General features: G+C 38.6%; 1 protein-coding gene across 1 annotated transcript; it reads left to right on the forward strand.

Moving 5' to 3' along the window:
* The first annotated feature begins 829 nt into the window (after positions 1-829).
* Positions 830-16,747, forward strand: LOC139713881 (protein ABHD18-like). The gene is made up of 11 exons (XM_071625583.1): positions 830-1,318; positions 2,682-2,766; positions 3,875-3,975; positions 5,349-5,427; positions 8,415-8,527; positions 9,122-9,260; positions 10,404-10,598; positions 12,265-12,964; positions 13,354-13,547; positions 15,787-15,845; positions 16,651-16,747. Exons 1-11 carry the CDS (start codon positions 1,221-1,223, stop codon positions 16,745-16,747), a joined length of 1,860 nt encoding a protein of 619 aa, XP_071481684.1. The 5' UTR covers positions 830-1,220.
* Positions 16,748-16,993: the final 246 nt, after the last annotated feature.

Raw genomic sequence — 16,993 nt, forward strand, 5'->3', positions numbered from 1 at the left:
CAAACGTAATCCTATCAGGCCAGTATAATTCCATTATCATCTGTTGTGATGACAAATCGTGCCTTTTTTTTTTCGTATTTTACCCATCTTTGGTTATCGCAATATTCACATGTCTTGAGAAAATAACATACAGTGTATATGTTAATTAATTAATCATTGCTTGCTATTGTCAATTTTTTTCAATTCAATTCAATTTATTTCACACACCATTCTCATGTGTCACAAACCCCTTGTGGGGACAAGTACATTGCTTAGTATAATTACAAAACTGAATTGAACAAGGTGGATATTTACATGGAATGTTGCGTGGGGGACCTTGAGAAAGCACAGCTTGTTAAACAAGGTCCCCTCAAAAAAGAAATATTACACGAAGATGAGTGGAAGTGATATACATGTACAGTGTGTTGCAAAATGAATGAAGGGCTGAGGTGGGAAACAAAAAACAAGAGGAGGGAGGAAGAGAGGAAAAGAAATAAAAGACGGAGAGTAGTCTAACTCTTTCCATTGATTTCACTAGTTGGAGAAAATTATAAATTTAGGGACTTAGGTTCTATTCGGTTCTAATTATTTTTTCGAGGTGGTGATATCTCTTTGGGTGTGGCACCGTCAAAGAAATTGTGTAACAATTTCTGCACTTGACCGTCAGTACACATTCGTCCACTGATGGAGGTCAAAAAAAGCTGGCGCACATGCAGGGCGCTGCGCTACCGCTTGTGCTGAGATGAGCCAGCCTAGCCTAGCGCCTGCCTGCTGCCTGCTGCATGCTTATGCTATATGCTGGTGGTAAAGGTGTTACACAATACAACATAGTACTCTGATCCTCTGAGCCTTTCGGCACGGCTCTGGGCCAACCAAGTAGCTAGGGAGTCTTGTCTCGCAGCTGTCATCCCGGTTATTGACTACTTTTTCCGACAGTTTTTACGAATATTTTAATCTGGGTAACTGTTTGTCGCTTTCCTTAGTCGGGAAGATATTCATACGTGTATTAATGTCGTGCGACTAGCGACTGTCCAAGGTTGAGAAGCACAACTCAACGCAATAGACCGATGCATATGTTTTTGTGTATGGAAATTGACGTGCCTGGATGGATGGCTGTCCTGATAGATTGAGCTAGATATTTACTTATCAACGCAACGTTCAGTACGCAGCACAATGCATCTGTAATTCTAAAGATTGGCCCACTGAATCTGTGATCGTTTTACGTATAAGTGTCTGGAGAAATGTATCAAAAGGCGAGTACTTTCGATGTCATTTACCGGAGACTGCTACTGTCAAAATTCTTCACCCGCGGATGGGGCAGTCCAGCAACTATCAAGCGGTGAGTTCATTTACTTAGCCCCTTGACCTGTAACAAACCAAAACATAGCACACCTCTTTCCACAGTGTGCAACTCATCATCTTGACAAGATTCTTCTTTTTTTTTTTAATGAACCAAAGTTTCAGATTTTTCTTATTTCCAACCCATGTAAAATTTAGACCTAGGTAGGTGTAACACACTAAACCAGGCAGAGTTTTAAACTTGTGAACTATCGTGACAATTTGTAGAAATCTGTCAGGTGGGAAAACGACAGGACGGTACTGTTTACTACATAACTCATAAGATCTGAATCCTGCTTGTGGGGAAATTGAGTGAAGAAACCCAAGCTTTCTCACTAACTGTTACTGCACCATTGAGGAAGACACAATTTGAATTAAAAAAAAAAAATTCAGTGCAGTTCTCTGGGAACTTTTGCAGACAGAACAAACTACCTACATGTATGATAGCCCTACTACATATTGACCACCGTCTTTTTAAATAAACCGACCGCGTATTAATTGGCGCACTGAACGCTTAGTACGCACTTCAATGCGCGCAAAGCACATAAAAATGGATTGGCTTTGACCGTTGATGAGGATGGTGTGGGAAAACGCGAAAATTCACTATTCATTAATGGTTTTAATCAAGGACAAAATTTTGAATGAATATTTTCACCGAATCGTAATGTAATGTCTATGGAAGTTTCTAAAAAGCTTCGTACAACACGGTGTTCAATATTTAACGGATTGTGTGCATTGTCAATGCAAAAACAGCGGTCGGTCTAAATATAAGGAGCGTTACCGAGGGGAGCTGAAACGAGGCCACGCAAGTTCGACGGCGATATTTTTGCACTGAAACTTCGAATCGAAAAGGAAACAACGGCATTTGATAGAGCTGGATTTTCTCAATCATGTAGGTCAAGTTTTTTTACGTGAATTTCAGTGTTAAATATTCTTATCAAGCAAATAAACATTAGGCGGTCGATGAGTAGTAGGTCCAAACATACTATACAACAGTTATTGTGTGTATAGCTACCAATAACACAATCGTGTCAATAGGATGACATAAACAATGATGCTACAAATCAATGAAAATTGATATCATATTTTGTCCTATACCTTGTATGTCTTTAGTTTCTGTTCTGTTACCATTACTTCACTGCACCCCCTATATCAAATTCCAAGCAAATTTCTCTCTCGTGTGAGTTCAATGTCATGACCTGCAGAATTGTTCGTATTTTAAACCAAGAATGCCAGTATTCCAAAATAATTTTGTGCAGTTATTTAGCCTGTGAGAACTGTTAGTGTTCAATCAATGTTGGTCTTGAAGTATGTTCTGGTAATACTGAAGTTGATTTTTTGTCTTTTTTTCCCCTTCACATTAGGCAATTTGACTTTCTACGAGTGTTAGCAGACCGTTCTACCTGCCAGCAACTAGTGGATGAGAACTATCCTGTCAGTGTAGACAGTGTAAGTCTGAATGAAATTAGGGGCAACTCCAGTTCATGTTCAAATAGATTATATAAGTTTGTATTATAATGTAATGCTGATATTTATGATTAAAAGCCAAAAATTTATGATAATATTAAATGATAATGATAATAATATTGCTGCTGCTACTGATGATGACAAGAGTGCGGTTTAACAGAGTCAGAGTAAGTTCTGTCAAAGTTTGTTCCAAAATCAAGACTACAAAAATACATAAGAAATGGGAATTTTATGTTGTGTGTTTTTGCAAAAGAGGGATATTAGTCTCAATCACTCATGCAAAATAGATACAGCTGCTGTCACTGCCTCATGACACTCCATAGGTTTTCACATAAAATGAAGATATGTAATCATCCATTTTGTCAATATTTCAGCAGCTGTATGCTTCCTGTAAGCATAATATGCCAAGGAGATAATTTCTTGTGCTTGATTTCATCAAAAGGAAATTCAGAGAAAATTTGTGTACATGAGAAAGTGTGAGACTTTATCACCACACCAAATTTGTTTGCAGAAAGAATGTTGCTTTCAATATGTAACATCATAGGAAAATTCAAAAATGTGTAAAGTTTTTATAAATACCAAATATTTTGAATTGATTTATGGAACTTTTTTGGCTCTTCTGTAAATAGGTCATATTCCTGTGTTCATTCCAATCAATGTGAACAAGGGATGTAGCAATTATTGCTTTAGTGTAGTCAGGTAACAGGTTAATTGTTAAGTGAAAATGGCCCAGTTGTGATGTATTAATCATGCACATTATTCCCATAAAATTATGATATTTGTCATGGCTGCCAAGTGCCAGCACAACATAAAGAAATGCGCAAAAATTTTAGTAGCTACTTTTTGCTTCCATCATACCATTGTAAATGCAAGTACGAGAAAGGATATTGTGGTTTGTGCACTAAAGATTCTTTTCAGGCAGTGTTATCTGTACGCATATGTATGCAAGTTATTTGTTTTCTTAATTTTTGAATATAAATGTTCAAACTAAGACTATTATTGTCAATAATTTGTATGAATGTGTGATCTGTAAGCTGTTAACTACTTGAACATTGCCATTCTCTCTTTTTCTCTATAATTACCTATCTAGGATGTTGAAAAGGGCGAGGTGCGGATATTGGAGGGCCATTTTAGGTCCCCGTTCGACAAATATCTTCCAAATGTGATGCCAAGTGAAGTCAAAACAGCAAGGTGAATGCCGTAATTTTCTTATATTTTAGATGGTTCTTCTTTTATAGGGGTAGAATTAGTATCGTAGCCACTTTTATAAACTTACAAATTAAACACCTTTCATTCAGAAGTGTAATATGGTGATATCTTCTGTACGCCATTTTGAAATGAAAGAATAGTTGCAAAATTTTATTGCGTTGTTGCCTGTGACTTACCCATACAATATTACAGTATGACGTTTGTCACGTACGTACACTAGATGTCTGAGATTTGAATTCCTACTCTTGTCCTGTGGTTGTGTCTTGTGCAAATTGCAAGCATCGTAAATGAGCTCTGTAACAGGAATCATGTTTGATATCATGGCATCCTTAACATCACACTCCAAGCAAAGATAACCTTTTGTACTTTGTCAAAACAGCCTCATAAAACATAGCGAGACAAGTAAACAAAGAAGTCTGATGTGGTGCTTCAGTGCTGTAACATCCTCATTAACCCATCTAGGCTTAGAGGGAATTTAGCTGCAGAAATAATAATTTTGTGGTCATTAAATTAGCACCTATGGATCCTTTTTCGCTGCATATCTGTTATTGGAGAAAGATTACAACTAGGTAGAACTAGCTGAAGTTATCAAGTTAACTTCTTTGGAATATAAAAATATGTTTCCAATTCAAGAATCTGATCTTGTACATTTATATGTAATAGACAAAAAGGAGGCTTTGAGAAATTCTGCCTCTTGACAAGAAATTATTAACACCAAAGGGTTCAAAGGAATTATTTTTTTTTTGGTACTCTTCCTATTGGAAAATTTATAATGAATAACATTTGAATAATGTGTATGGATCATATAAAAAGACACAGCCCCAATGTATATGAATATGGGTTCTTCTGGAACTTCTCTATGATTCAAAGGAATAAGCCGTGTTGCCTTCCACATTATCCAAAATTTTGTTATAATTTCGATGAATTATTTTCTGTTGGCACTTGGATATAATCCTGGTCCGAAAAAATATGATATTGCAATGTTTAATGAATAAGTGTACCAATGCATACCTTTCATATCGTTTGTAAACATGCTTGTCAAGTGTATGAGATGGGGACATGGTAAAATTGTAAGGCAACTTCAGTCAACCACACTAAACCCATTCCATTGCTGTGTAAAAACCTAACGCAGATAGTATAATTCACTTTCCATTTGATTCCTATTTACAGATACACATATCAAGTTTTCACATGTAGATATTGTAATTCTTCTTTGGCTCATTTCTTGATCAAAGAGTGAAGGGTCCAAGTTGAGAATTTTGTGATTAAGATACCAGAAGAATGAGGTTGCTGTAGACACTTTTTCACCTGACATTCGGTGTGTTTGTATTGTATTTCTACACCCACTATCATAGGTTTCAGCTTGTCGTGCCTACTCGTTGGCCAACCCACCGAAAACCGGTCTGTATTCACATGGCTGGCACAGGAGATCATGTGAGTAACAACGTGTTGTCACTCAAGTGACCTTTCAGAAAAAGGCAGTGAACCTTGAGATTAAAGGGACTGTACAGTACTGGTTGAGGTGAGGATTCAGCTTGTAACGTTTTGCGAGATATATAGAACCACTCTGTGAAATTTTAAAGAGCATATAAAACTTCTAAGGGGAATCAAAAGTTTATTTGATGAAAATCGGTTTTGAAATGACTGATATATGTAAAAACAAGGTAAAACAAAGAGATCCTAAAAAAAGTTGTGGCCTGTCAATTTTATTAGGATCGCTTTTTTGTACTGTATATCTCAGCCATTTCAGGGCCAATTTTCATCAAATAAACGTTGAATCCTTCAAATTACATGCTCTTTCATTCATAAAAATAATTTTATAACCTGAATCCTCACCTCAGCCAGTACTGTACAGTCCCTTTAAGGTTATTGCCGTATGATATCTCCAACAGTAGTACTTAGCTGTCTCTTATTTTTGTCTGGTATCTGGATTTTTTTTTTTTCTATCACAGCTTCGTATGGTTTAGAGAATTACATCTTCTTCATGATAACTGAAGATTCTGATGCACTGTGAAATTTGCATTCATATTTTTGCCGTTTGATGTGATTAGAACTGAATGTCATATGAGAGAGGACACATTCTTAGCGTGCAACATATCAGTATGGTTGATGATGTTTCTTTGATATCTGTGGTAATTCTGTCATAACATAATACATAGAACAATTTGCCGATATCATAGACTTACCAAGTGCAGTTATCATGGTAGTAGCTAGTCAAGAACCAATCAATTATGTGTTTGGTAGTTATTATGGCAGATTGTCTGTAGTGATGACTTGCTCTTACTTAAAAAAAAGAATAAGAAAAAAAAGGCCTACTTAAGCGTAAAATAGGGCCATGAGCAAGCTAAAGGACTGAATGATCAAGAGTTGTTAACCCTAATCAAGCCAGACTTTTTTGGCTTTGCTAGATCCGGAAGGGGCGAGGGGCAGATTCCCCCCCCCCCCCCCCAATTTCGGCCATCTGTGGCGCAATCATGATGGAAATTGGCACATAGTTTTATGCAACACTCACATTGTAATCTACAAGAGTGTGTCTTCAGATTTCTCGAAATTATCAATTTCTGATTCTAATTGAATGTGCAAATTAGGCCCAAGATCATATTTAAGCCTGTTAAATATGATTAATGGAATTGTGAGTCCACTTTTTTGGTTGTATATCTGTTTTAACATATATTCAACAATTGTACATCATAAAAACTTCAGTAGTCATTTCAGTTCTTATGTACTTTTTTTCAGAATTTGCTATTTATTTCTATATTTTTATGCCTCCGCCACGAAGTGGTGCCGGAGGCATTATGTTTTCGGGTTGTCCGTCCGTCCGTCCGTCCGTCCGTCCGTCCGTCCGTCCGTCCGTCCTTCCGTCCGTCCGTAATTAATTTTGTGGACAGGGTAACTATCAAAACCTTTTGAGGTATCCTAATGAAACTTGGCATGTATGTGTATTAGGAGGTGAAGTTGTGCCTATCAACTTTTGGGTGCACATGCTCAAGGTCAAAGGTCAAAAGGTCAAGGTCAAATGCTTAAAATTTCACTTTTTCCCCATATCTATGCAAGGCCTGAAGATATTTTCTTGAAACTTAGTGTGTACATGTATTACCCAATTAAGATTCATTGGTGAAAGTTTGGGGTTATGAGGTCAAAAGGTCAAAGGTCAAAAGGTCAAGTAAAATGTTAAAATTGCACTTTTTTCTCTGTATCTTGGAAATTGTTCAAGGTATCTTTATGGAACAAAGTATATGTATGCATGTACTGACTGGCAGTGGTTATCTAGGGAATTTGGGGTTCATGTGGTCAAAGGTTAGGGGTCAAAGGTCAAGGGCAATACTTCAAAATTTTACTATTTTCCTTATATTTATGCAATGCCAGCAGGATTATTTTTTTAAAAAACTTGATGTATGCATGTATAACCCACTAGAGATTCTCTGGGATTTTCTTTTTTTTTGCCAAGAAGGTCAAAGGTCAAAAGGTCAAAGATCAAGTGAAAGTGCTGAACTTACTTCTTTCTCCATATCTCGGAAGTGGCTCAAGTTATCTTTAAACTTAGTATATATTTATGTATGTTCTGCCTGACATTGATTCTCTCATGAATCAAAGGCCAGATGAAAATGATAACAATTTACTGTTCAATACAGAAATTGCACTTTTTCTCCATACAATTTATACCTTGACAATTACTCAAGTGCGTAAACTTATGAAAGGGTCGAAGTCGAAGTTAAAGTTCTTAAATCCCCAAATACATGCTCTCCTATTCATCCAATTAAACATCTTGGTCAAGGAAGGTGAACATTCGATACATTTGTGACAAACATGTTATTTTAATATTTTGCCAATTTTGTGAAAATGTAATCACACATTGTCCACATGTACTATAGACCTATTAGGAGAATCATGCATTATGGCGGAGGCATACCAGTCGCCATAGCGACATTTCTAGTTTTACTTTTGTTTTTTCTTTGTTGTTTTCATTGGAAATTGTCACTGACAACTTTCTACCATAAGTAGCATGAAGTCAATCAGTCAAAGTGATTAGTAGTAAAAATTGCAAGGTCTATTATGAGCTTCTTGTTGGAGTGCACTGTTTATTACAGGTAAACGTACACAAAATCACAAAATAGTGCTCGTTTTGGGATGACATGCAGTTACAAAAATGGGTGTGGCTTCGTAACGGTATGCCCAGATGTTGCAAATTTGGTCTCAAAAGTTGTGTGAGACTTGGAAAATAAAGTCTCACGGTGAGACCTTCTCGCGTTGCAGAATTATTGCGCAAATGTCGAAGGGGGCGGATTCTGTCTCTGCCCTATTCAGGCTTAAGACATTGCTCAGACTGTATGTAAATAATCAGCAGAGTTATCTTCTACAAGTGCTGATTGTGACTTTTGTGTTGAAAATCTTACAGCCCATTTGCTCTATTTCCCACACAGTTTTTCTGGAGGCGTCGTACCTTTCTTGCCAGACCCCTCATCAAGGAGTATGGCATTGGATCATTAATCTTGGAAAATCCCTACTATGGATGTAGGAAGCCAAAAGAGCAACTGTAAGTCATTATTGTAGTAAATGTAAATACTGGCTTCATCTCCCACCCAATAAAGGAAAAGACAGGCACATGTCATGTCCTTGTGGAAAGGCTTGACTGCACAAAATAATGGAATAATGGCCCATTCTAGGCACAATTCACCACTGCTGTATGATATGTCTCTGGGTAGAATGTGATGCAGTGTAAAGGGGTATGTCACTTGCCTTTGTCATATCAGATCCAGTCATGCCTGTAAATGTGTCCAGTGTTTTCTACACCCTTCAGGTTAGGGTTTCACGAGTGAGCTGTTGTTCACCAGATGTGACTTATGATAACAATAAGAATTACGGATCCATAAGCAAGCCCCCCTCCTTCCCCGTCCCTCCCAACCACCAACTTGACAGTATTTTAATGTCACAAATGAAAGCAGTATTTGTTTCTGTACTTATTAAGATTTGAATGTGTTGGGCTTTTTTTTTTTGGGGGGGGGGGGGGGAGAGATGGAGGGGTGTTTTAGAGAGATTGTGGGTTCAAGCTCAAGACTACCAGACTTGTAAGGGATGTGATTCAAAGTTTGCACCCTCTTTCATCTCTCCTACCCATTGTTTCCCACAGGCGTTCCAGTCTGCGTCATGTGAATGAGCTGTTTGTGATGGGAGGTGGTCTCATCCTAGAAGGGCTGGTCCTGCTCCACTGGTGTGAGAGGCAGGGCTTTGGTCCCCTCGGCCTCACAGGCATCTCCATGGGAGGACATGTGAGTGACTTACCATCTTAACCTGGCCATTACCATTGGCAAACTCTACGTATACAATGCCTTGTGTCATACTGTATATGGCATATATTTTAGCAAATCTAATTTTTTGTGAATCGGGACTTACCAACAATTTCGCAAGTGGTTAAACTCGCGATTGTGGAGTACAGTACTGAACGGAGAAATGTATGTGTGCAAATTCACGAATATCACCTGACTTGCGAAATTTGCAAAAATAAATAGCTTTCCAAATATTTGGCGTATACAGTAGTCAGATATTTGTCACGAGATTATTCATTCCCCTTGAGCTAATAGTGTTGGTAATGATAATGGTAATGGTGTTCACCGTATTATAAATAATGAGCCATAGGTACTAGTGGTCCATTTGGGGCAATGAAATATATCCTTGCTAATCTGTCCTTTCATTAAAGATACATCTATATATCAATATGTGTTTGTGTTTTATTATTAAATATGTTTATTTATTTATTTATTTTCATATAAATGAGCACCATCTGAAGTGTAACTTCTGTGGTGAAAGTAATGACAATCGTGCTATATATATTAAAAGTAGATGATTAATCTTAGTAATGTTTTGCAAAGTTAATGAGACAGTAATGTATCCATTAATCTATCCTTCAGTATACTTTATTTAAAATGCATGATACCTTCCTGCTGTGCTTGAGAATATCAGAGCATAAAAGCGAAATGTCCATAGTTCAATGTTTGTAGCAACTCTGAAACTTGCAAGCCACAGTAATATCAACTTAGCCCTACCACAGTATCTTACTTAGTGAAAGTTTCACATTGCTTAGGTGTACTTACATTTGTTCAAATGTGAAAATGAATTAAATGAATAAAAGAATCAGAGGAATGTTAATCATAGTATTACCAGTACAATCATGAGACCAAGAAAACTCTTGGTGCCCATGTTAGATAAGCTAACCAACAAATAACAGTTATCACTCGCTCAAGACTGGTATAGCTGTTAACCTTTGCTCAGGTTGTCCTCAATCTTTTACCTTGACTTTCTGTGCTATTGCTCAGAATGGCAACCTGTGTAGAATTTTAAGATGTGCAATATGAAACATTAAGACCATGAGACAATTCACTGGTTTTTTTCTCTCCTGTACCCGCCCTCATCAGATGGCCACGCTGACAGCCACCAACTGGCACAAACCAATCCCGCTCATCCCCTGCCTCTCTTGGACCAGTGCCACGCCCGTCTTCACCGAGGGGGTGCTTAGTGGGTCCATCCCTTGGCCCCTGCTGGTCACCCAGTACCTTGGACACACGGAGTACGAAGGGGAGATTATGAAGAAGCTGAGCAAATGCCCAAAGGTAAGAAAGCTTGGTGTGGACATTTTAGCCTACTGTGAGCATTGGTATCATTTTGTCATAGAAAACAAACGCCCCCAACAAACACAAAGAATAGCCTACCAGTATATATTCTTCATTCTGTGTTTGCAACTATATGTATGAAAACATTGCAAGGATGCTTGCCATGTTTGTCGAGGTAGGATACACACATAATAGAACACTGATATTATCCATTATTATCCATACAGAGGATTTTTAGAGCCCAAATACAAGTGTTATTTTTATCAACGCACCACATACCCTCCGACCCACTTAGAAAGTTTGTTGAACTCGACCAATATTTTTTGCTGAGGCGACCAATATTTAAAATATTGGACGGCAAGAGGGGGATTCCCCAAAGTTTTTATAAACTGCACCATGATTGGTTGAGATATATACGAGATGACATGAAATATGAAGAAAAAACTTCTGTGATTGGTCAATCACGAATTAACTAAAATATCGTTCCTTCTAATATTCTGTGTTTATACAAACAAATTTCATATATCAATTAATTGAAATTGTTTTTCATGCAATTTTTCAAAATATCACTTTCATAACAGGAAATAAAATTTAGGTTTGATGAAAACAAGTTGCATTTTTTTTTGTGTGTGGATGCAGGCGGAAGGCGACGATTGACCAGCTCTGCTCAGCGCTACTGCTAGATAGCCCACGCGCGATATACAAATATACATGTAGCCGGCCGCCGCTTGCATTCGCATGCACGATATGCATATTGCAGTTACTGTACGTGTACATACAAGTAAGTTATGTAAGTACGTGTACAGTAGGACTACAGTACTAGTTGTGGTAGTAGCCTAATGCGATCTTTCATGATCTACGGTAGATGTGACGTGAATTGTTTCTCAGATCTCGGATACAAATACATCTAATTCTGGTCTAAATTAGCTAGATCTCGGTCTAACAGTAACATGACGGCTACCTTGGAGACATAGATCTCTGTTTTATCAGAGACTGAAGTGGATTAACTTGCACTGAAGAGTGTACATGTACAGGTACCATACCCCATGTCAGGATCAAGTACAGTAGGAGACCATTCAGCACTTGGAGACAGAAAGAGTAGGCCTAAGTGAAAACATTCTTTGCTAAAATCCTCTGTAGGATAATAATGGTAATATTGAACGTCCTATTTTCGGTTAATACAAGGAAATATTGGACTCGCTAAGCAAAATATTGGACTCGTCTTCGACTCGTCCAATATTTGTGCATAGCTCGTCCAATATTTCCTTGTATTAATCTCAAGGCCATCCAATATCATATAAATATTTTCATACTCTTATATACTAGAGTTTGCTCATGGGCTTGAATAAAAAAAAAAATGTATCTATGACAGGTTACCTTGCAGGCTCGTGATGTTTAGGAGGAAGCTTTCTATAGAAATTATTGATCGAGTTTCCAAAATGAGCTCTCTGCTCCATCTCTTCAATCTAGTTCTGAAAAGTGACAGTTTGTATCTATGTATGCCATTTGTCAGCAGTAGTTTACTTTACAGGTATAATCTCACGTCATGCCTTGTTTTATGTACAGTCTCTTGATGTAGATTTTACACTGCATTCCTACAAGATCATTCATATTCATTGTGCCGAAAGTGTAAATATGTTGTGTCTTCATTTTACTCACTCGACAGACTGATGCCTTTAGGATCGGACAAGAGTTTGTGTGGAACTATCCAGAGAGTCTTAAGGACTTGAAAGAAGTCAAACTTGCAAGGAAGTCCACTGCCCAAGGCACAAATGACACCAGTAAATCAGAAATACTACAGGAAATGTCTTCAGCAAGAGTTCAAGAGTGTCTTTCAGGATCAACATCAGGAGCCAAAATGGCTGATGGCGACGCTCAAAGGGATTCAAGAAGGAAGGTGATGGAATGCAAAGAGTCTGAAAGCTCATCAACAGTGAAAAATTTTGAAAGCCTAGACACTGAAGTGCCGTCAGAGTCATTGACCAGTAAGAGTGCAATAGAATTGGAGACCATGGCAAAAGACAGCTTACAGGCAACAATCGTAAAGTCAGTTTGGCAAGAGAGTATCCAAAGCAAGAGTGTGGAGGATCGGGAAGCCAATGTCTGCTCAGCAGACATCCGTAGGCATGACGGTGAGCCAAGCCATTCCGTCCAAGCTGAGCACAGCGGCCAAGCTCATGATAGGAGGAAAGGCACGTCGGGCGGTGAGAAGGTGCTTGAAGTCAGATCAGCCGCTACTGAGACCACTATCAAGTCTTTCACAGTTAGCAAAAGCCAAGCTGTCAATGGAACATCGTCTGTGCACTTACAGCAAAAGATCAAGATCACAAAGAATTACACAGATATAGCCAGAAATTCTTCAAAAGGTATTTTGGACACCCTATTTGTGATTCTTTCTTATGGCTCTACTTTTATGTGCCTTCATTTCCTCATGTACTTCTATTGATTTGCTGTTGTAGTCTTCACACGCAAACCTTGTATATAAAATGAAAATTAATATGCTCAAAGAAAGTCATTTTGCTAGAGTTCTGCCTGGACCTATAACTCTTGATCATGAGTTTTCATTCATGCTTGTGCTTTCAATTATAAGTCAATTCCTAACTCGGTGAAATCCTCTAGATGGTTTGTTTTCATTCCTGATAAAAGACGAGTAATGCTGATGTTAGGTATGTAGCAGTTCCTTGATGTCTGAGGAATAACAAACATATAAGTTGACCTTTTTTTTTTTTTTTGTTGTTCCTTGTGTTTTTCCCAGGGATTGGTGACTACAAGGACCTCAAGAAAGAGGCCCTGGAATTCATGCGGGGTGTCATGGATGTGACAACTTTTGTTGGTAATTTCTCTGTTCCGGTGGACCCAAGTCTAGTCATCGTGGTGACCGCCCTGAGGGACGGTTATATCCCCAGGAAGGGTGTCCCAAGTTTGGAAGACCTTTGGCCTGGTGTGGAGGTAAGATGAGAATAAGATTATCTACCACTTACCACTCCATACCTCTTACACTCACCACTCCATACCAGTTACCACTTACCATCACTTACCATCACTTACCACTCCATACCACTTACCACCACTTACCACTCCATACCACTTGCCACTCCTTATTACTTGCCACTTACTCATCCATATCACTTACACTTACCTCTTCTCAGCACTTACCACGCCATATCACTTACCACTCCATACCACTTATCACATTCAATACTACTCCATCTGTGTCAATTACTACTTACCACACCATTTGTGCCACTTACCACTTCATACCACTTACCACTCCATACCACTTACCACTCCATGCCACTCACCACTCCATACCACTTACCATTTCATGCCACTCACCACTCCATACCACTTGCTACTTTCCACTTCATACTACCCGCCACTTGCTACTCCATACTATACTTGCCACTTACTCCTCCATATCACTTACCACTTTGCATGTACCTCTCCATACCACTTACCACTCCATACCACTTATCTCTTACCACTCTATACTACTTGCACTTTGTACCACTCCATGCCACTTCTTTAAGTGAAGCATCTACAGTCCAACCTCAGTTATCTGGCCATGTCGGGACTGGCAGGCAACTGGATAAGTGATTCAGCTGAACAAGGGAGATATGCTCAAATATGACACTTTCTCGCACATTCTGCTTGGGGTATACAAACATCAATTTACCAATGCTGTGATTATTTGCTTGGTATTGCCATGTTCTATGATTCGCATGATACAGAAATGAAATGAAACGTGGGTAAGCTATTCCTTTTCATATGTGTGTTTATTTGGTTGATAGTGACCAGGTATGAGATTGAGATCTTGACTCATCAATTTCATACTGCCACTTCATGGTACCACTGCAGTCCACTGCCACTTCATGGTACCACTGCAGTCCACTGCCAGTTGACTAGTGTATCATCAAATGCCATCGTCTCGCTCAGGAAATACGACTCAACTTCAAATTGGGTGCACAAATTTTGCAAATTTTCAAAAGTTTCACCAACAAATCATTCACAGGAATATAAACTCCATGATTATTTGAGATTTGGCACTGGAAATGCCTGAAAAACATGAAGAAAATCTTAAAGGTGCATGGTCCCGGTGTTTTAGTCAAATGCGTACGCGGGCGCACGGCGCAAGTTTCCTATAGAGACCTACACTGTCGACTTCTCTATGGCGCTTACGCTTTTGCCCACTTTCCCGAGTCCGAAGAAGTCCGATTCACTGTAGTCAGTGGTCCGATCATAGTTCGGCTCATGATTCGGCTGAGGGGAATGACAGCTTTAGCAAACTTCTTTGTGATGTCATAATAACAAGCACATATTCACGCATCCTGGCATTACTACAGACTGCGCGATGCGCAAAGAAGACAACGAAGGCAACGTTACTTAGCAACACCTACGCACTTTACTTTTGATGACAGCTCAACTTTGGTAATCTTCGTATCAATGCTAACGGTGATCGGCAGTTTTATCAACAGCGCCATCTGCACTACCGGGACTATGCCCCTTTAAGCCAGTCAACACCTGGATAAGAAAGAAAGATCCGGTAAAGTGATGGCTGGGTATATTAAGCCGGACTGTATTAATGTTCTCCATCATGCTGGGCCATCATTGTGTATGTGATTATACATCTTTTTGCCAAAACACCACACCGACCTTCTAGGGCATTCATTTTCTCTTAAAAGATTCTTCTTCCATCTAGATGCTCACAATATCTTTCTCCTTTCTGATCCTTAACATTACTTCCCCTCAATTTTTCTTGTGTCTGCTGTCCAGAACAATGTCACTTTTCATTTCTGTACCACTACTCATCTTATGTTCAGCCCAGATGTGAAGAACATTGAGTGCAGCTTCTCATCTGATGAAGAGAGAGGTTTTAGAATAATCCATCTGAGTGTAAGGCACTCGAGTAATGTGAGCAAGCGACATTAAGGGCATTAGTATGTGTGAAATTATATCCAATAGTTTGACTGCAATTCAATATTTTTGGTTTTGTTTTAACTTTGATTTTGTCTTGTGTGTTTGTTATTTTTAACTTCTGTAATTGTTGTTGATGTTACTGGCCGTACAGTGTGATGTAGGCATATCAAAAGATGAGTAATCGTAATGAATGCATCTCAAACAAATGACAGAAATCGGGCAGAATAAAGCCTTGGCCAATTACTAAAACTGCCTCTTTTTCCCTGCAAAGGTTCGCTATGTTGACTGCGGGCACATTTCAGCCTTCCTCTTCAAACAGACAGAGTTCAGGTAAGAGTTGTCAGCCATTTATAAGAGTATAAACCTTTGACACTTGGACAAATTTGGCTTCAACACAGCCCAAGTATTTTGTTGTGCCAGTACATGCTATTTAGTGGCACAGGGTCCATTTTTTGTGATGTTGAATTTATAAATAGTGTACGAAATGCGTTATCATCAGGATACACATTGACACATCATGTTTAAGCATTAGTCATGCATTGGCATTCAATGCCATGACACATTAGCAGTGGTAATTGTTTTGTATTTTTCTTGTTTGGTCACATGACTCGTTTCAATTGGTTCTAGTACTTCCACACTTCTCCGCATATGGCACGCATTAGAAAGGCTACTGGTAATTTGTACATTCATTGCGCATAGAGGGTTCCTTGTAGTTCACAAAAGTTTCATGAAATTTGCCCATTAATTTAGTTGTGCCCAAATTTTGATAATGTTGAAAATTCTGTCACACATTTCACACATTGACTGCATTTGCCAACATCCTTCTGCTCGTTGCCATGTATGCATTGGTACGAAATTCTACATGCCAACTTGCAGAAATTCACTATCAGTTTGCAACTCCTTTAACAAAAGCTTAAAATTAGCAAATGTCTGTGTGCTATTTTGCATGTTATTGCAAACAATGAGGTAGCTTTGTAACCTTTTATAATGCCAGAGTACTTTGATAAATTCTGAATGGTCCAATTACATCTGATTGTTTGTCATTTTCATTTCACAAGGTCAAAGGTCATGATCACAAACTAAAAGCTATGTTCGTCATTCATGTCATGTTTGTTTGTTTGTTTGTTTGTTTCAGGAAAGCCATCAACGATGCCTTCAGCAAGTATCTGGCCAAGTACGATAATGACGACAACTGTGCAAAGAGCAACTCACAGTCAGCAGCAGAAGTATGACGGAGCCTCTAGCAGTATGGTTTTATAGCATCACTCGCTGTATCTAATACAGGTGACCCCCATTATAGCAAAGCCCACAGACTGGCAGTTTTCTTTCGTTATGTCGAAATTTCATCATAGCTTAATCGTGAAGTATATAGGGATACTGTGTACACCATATATTTTGCGAGTCTAAATTTTCGCGAATTGGGACTTCCGGACGATTTCGCGAGTGCTTAAATTCGCGATCATTGGGTCCTGTACTTA

Source organism: Diadema antillarum, unplaced genomic scaffold (assembly GCF_040938485.1).
Source record: "Diadema antillarum isolate AM-2024a unplaced genomic scaffold, OU_Dant_1.0 seq00002086_RagTag, whole genome shotgun sequence".
Taxonomy (NCBI): Eukaryota; Metazoa; Echinodermata; class Echinoidea; order Diadematoida; family Diadematidae; genus Diadema; species Diadema antillarum.

Excerpts from the sequence above, each read along its gene's own strand:
- LOC139713881 (XM_071625583.1), top strand. The coding sequence starts at position 1,221 with ATGTATCAAAAGGCGAGTACTTTCGATGTCATTTACCGGAGACTGCTA. Across the intron at positions 2,767-3,874 it reads ATCCTGTCAGTGTAGACAGT|GATGTTGAAAAGGGCGAGGT; the intron begins GTAAGTCTGAAT and ends TTACCTATCTAG. Across the intron at positions 5,428-8,414 it reads TGGCTGGCACAGGAGATCAT|TTTTTCTGGAGGCGTCGTAC; the intron begins GTGAGTAACAAC and ends TTTCCCACACAG.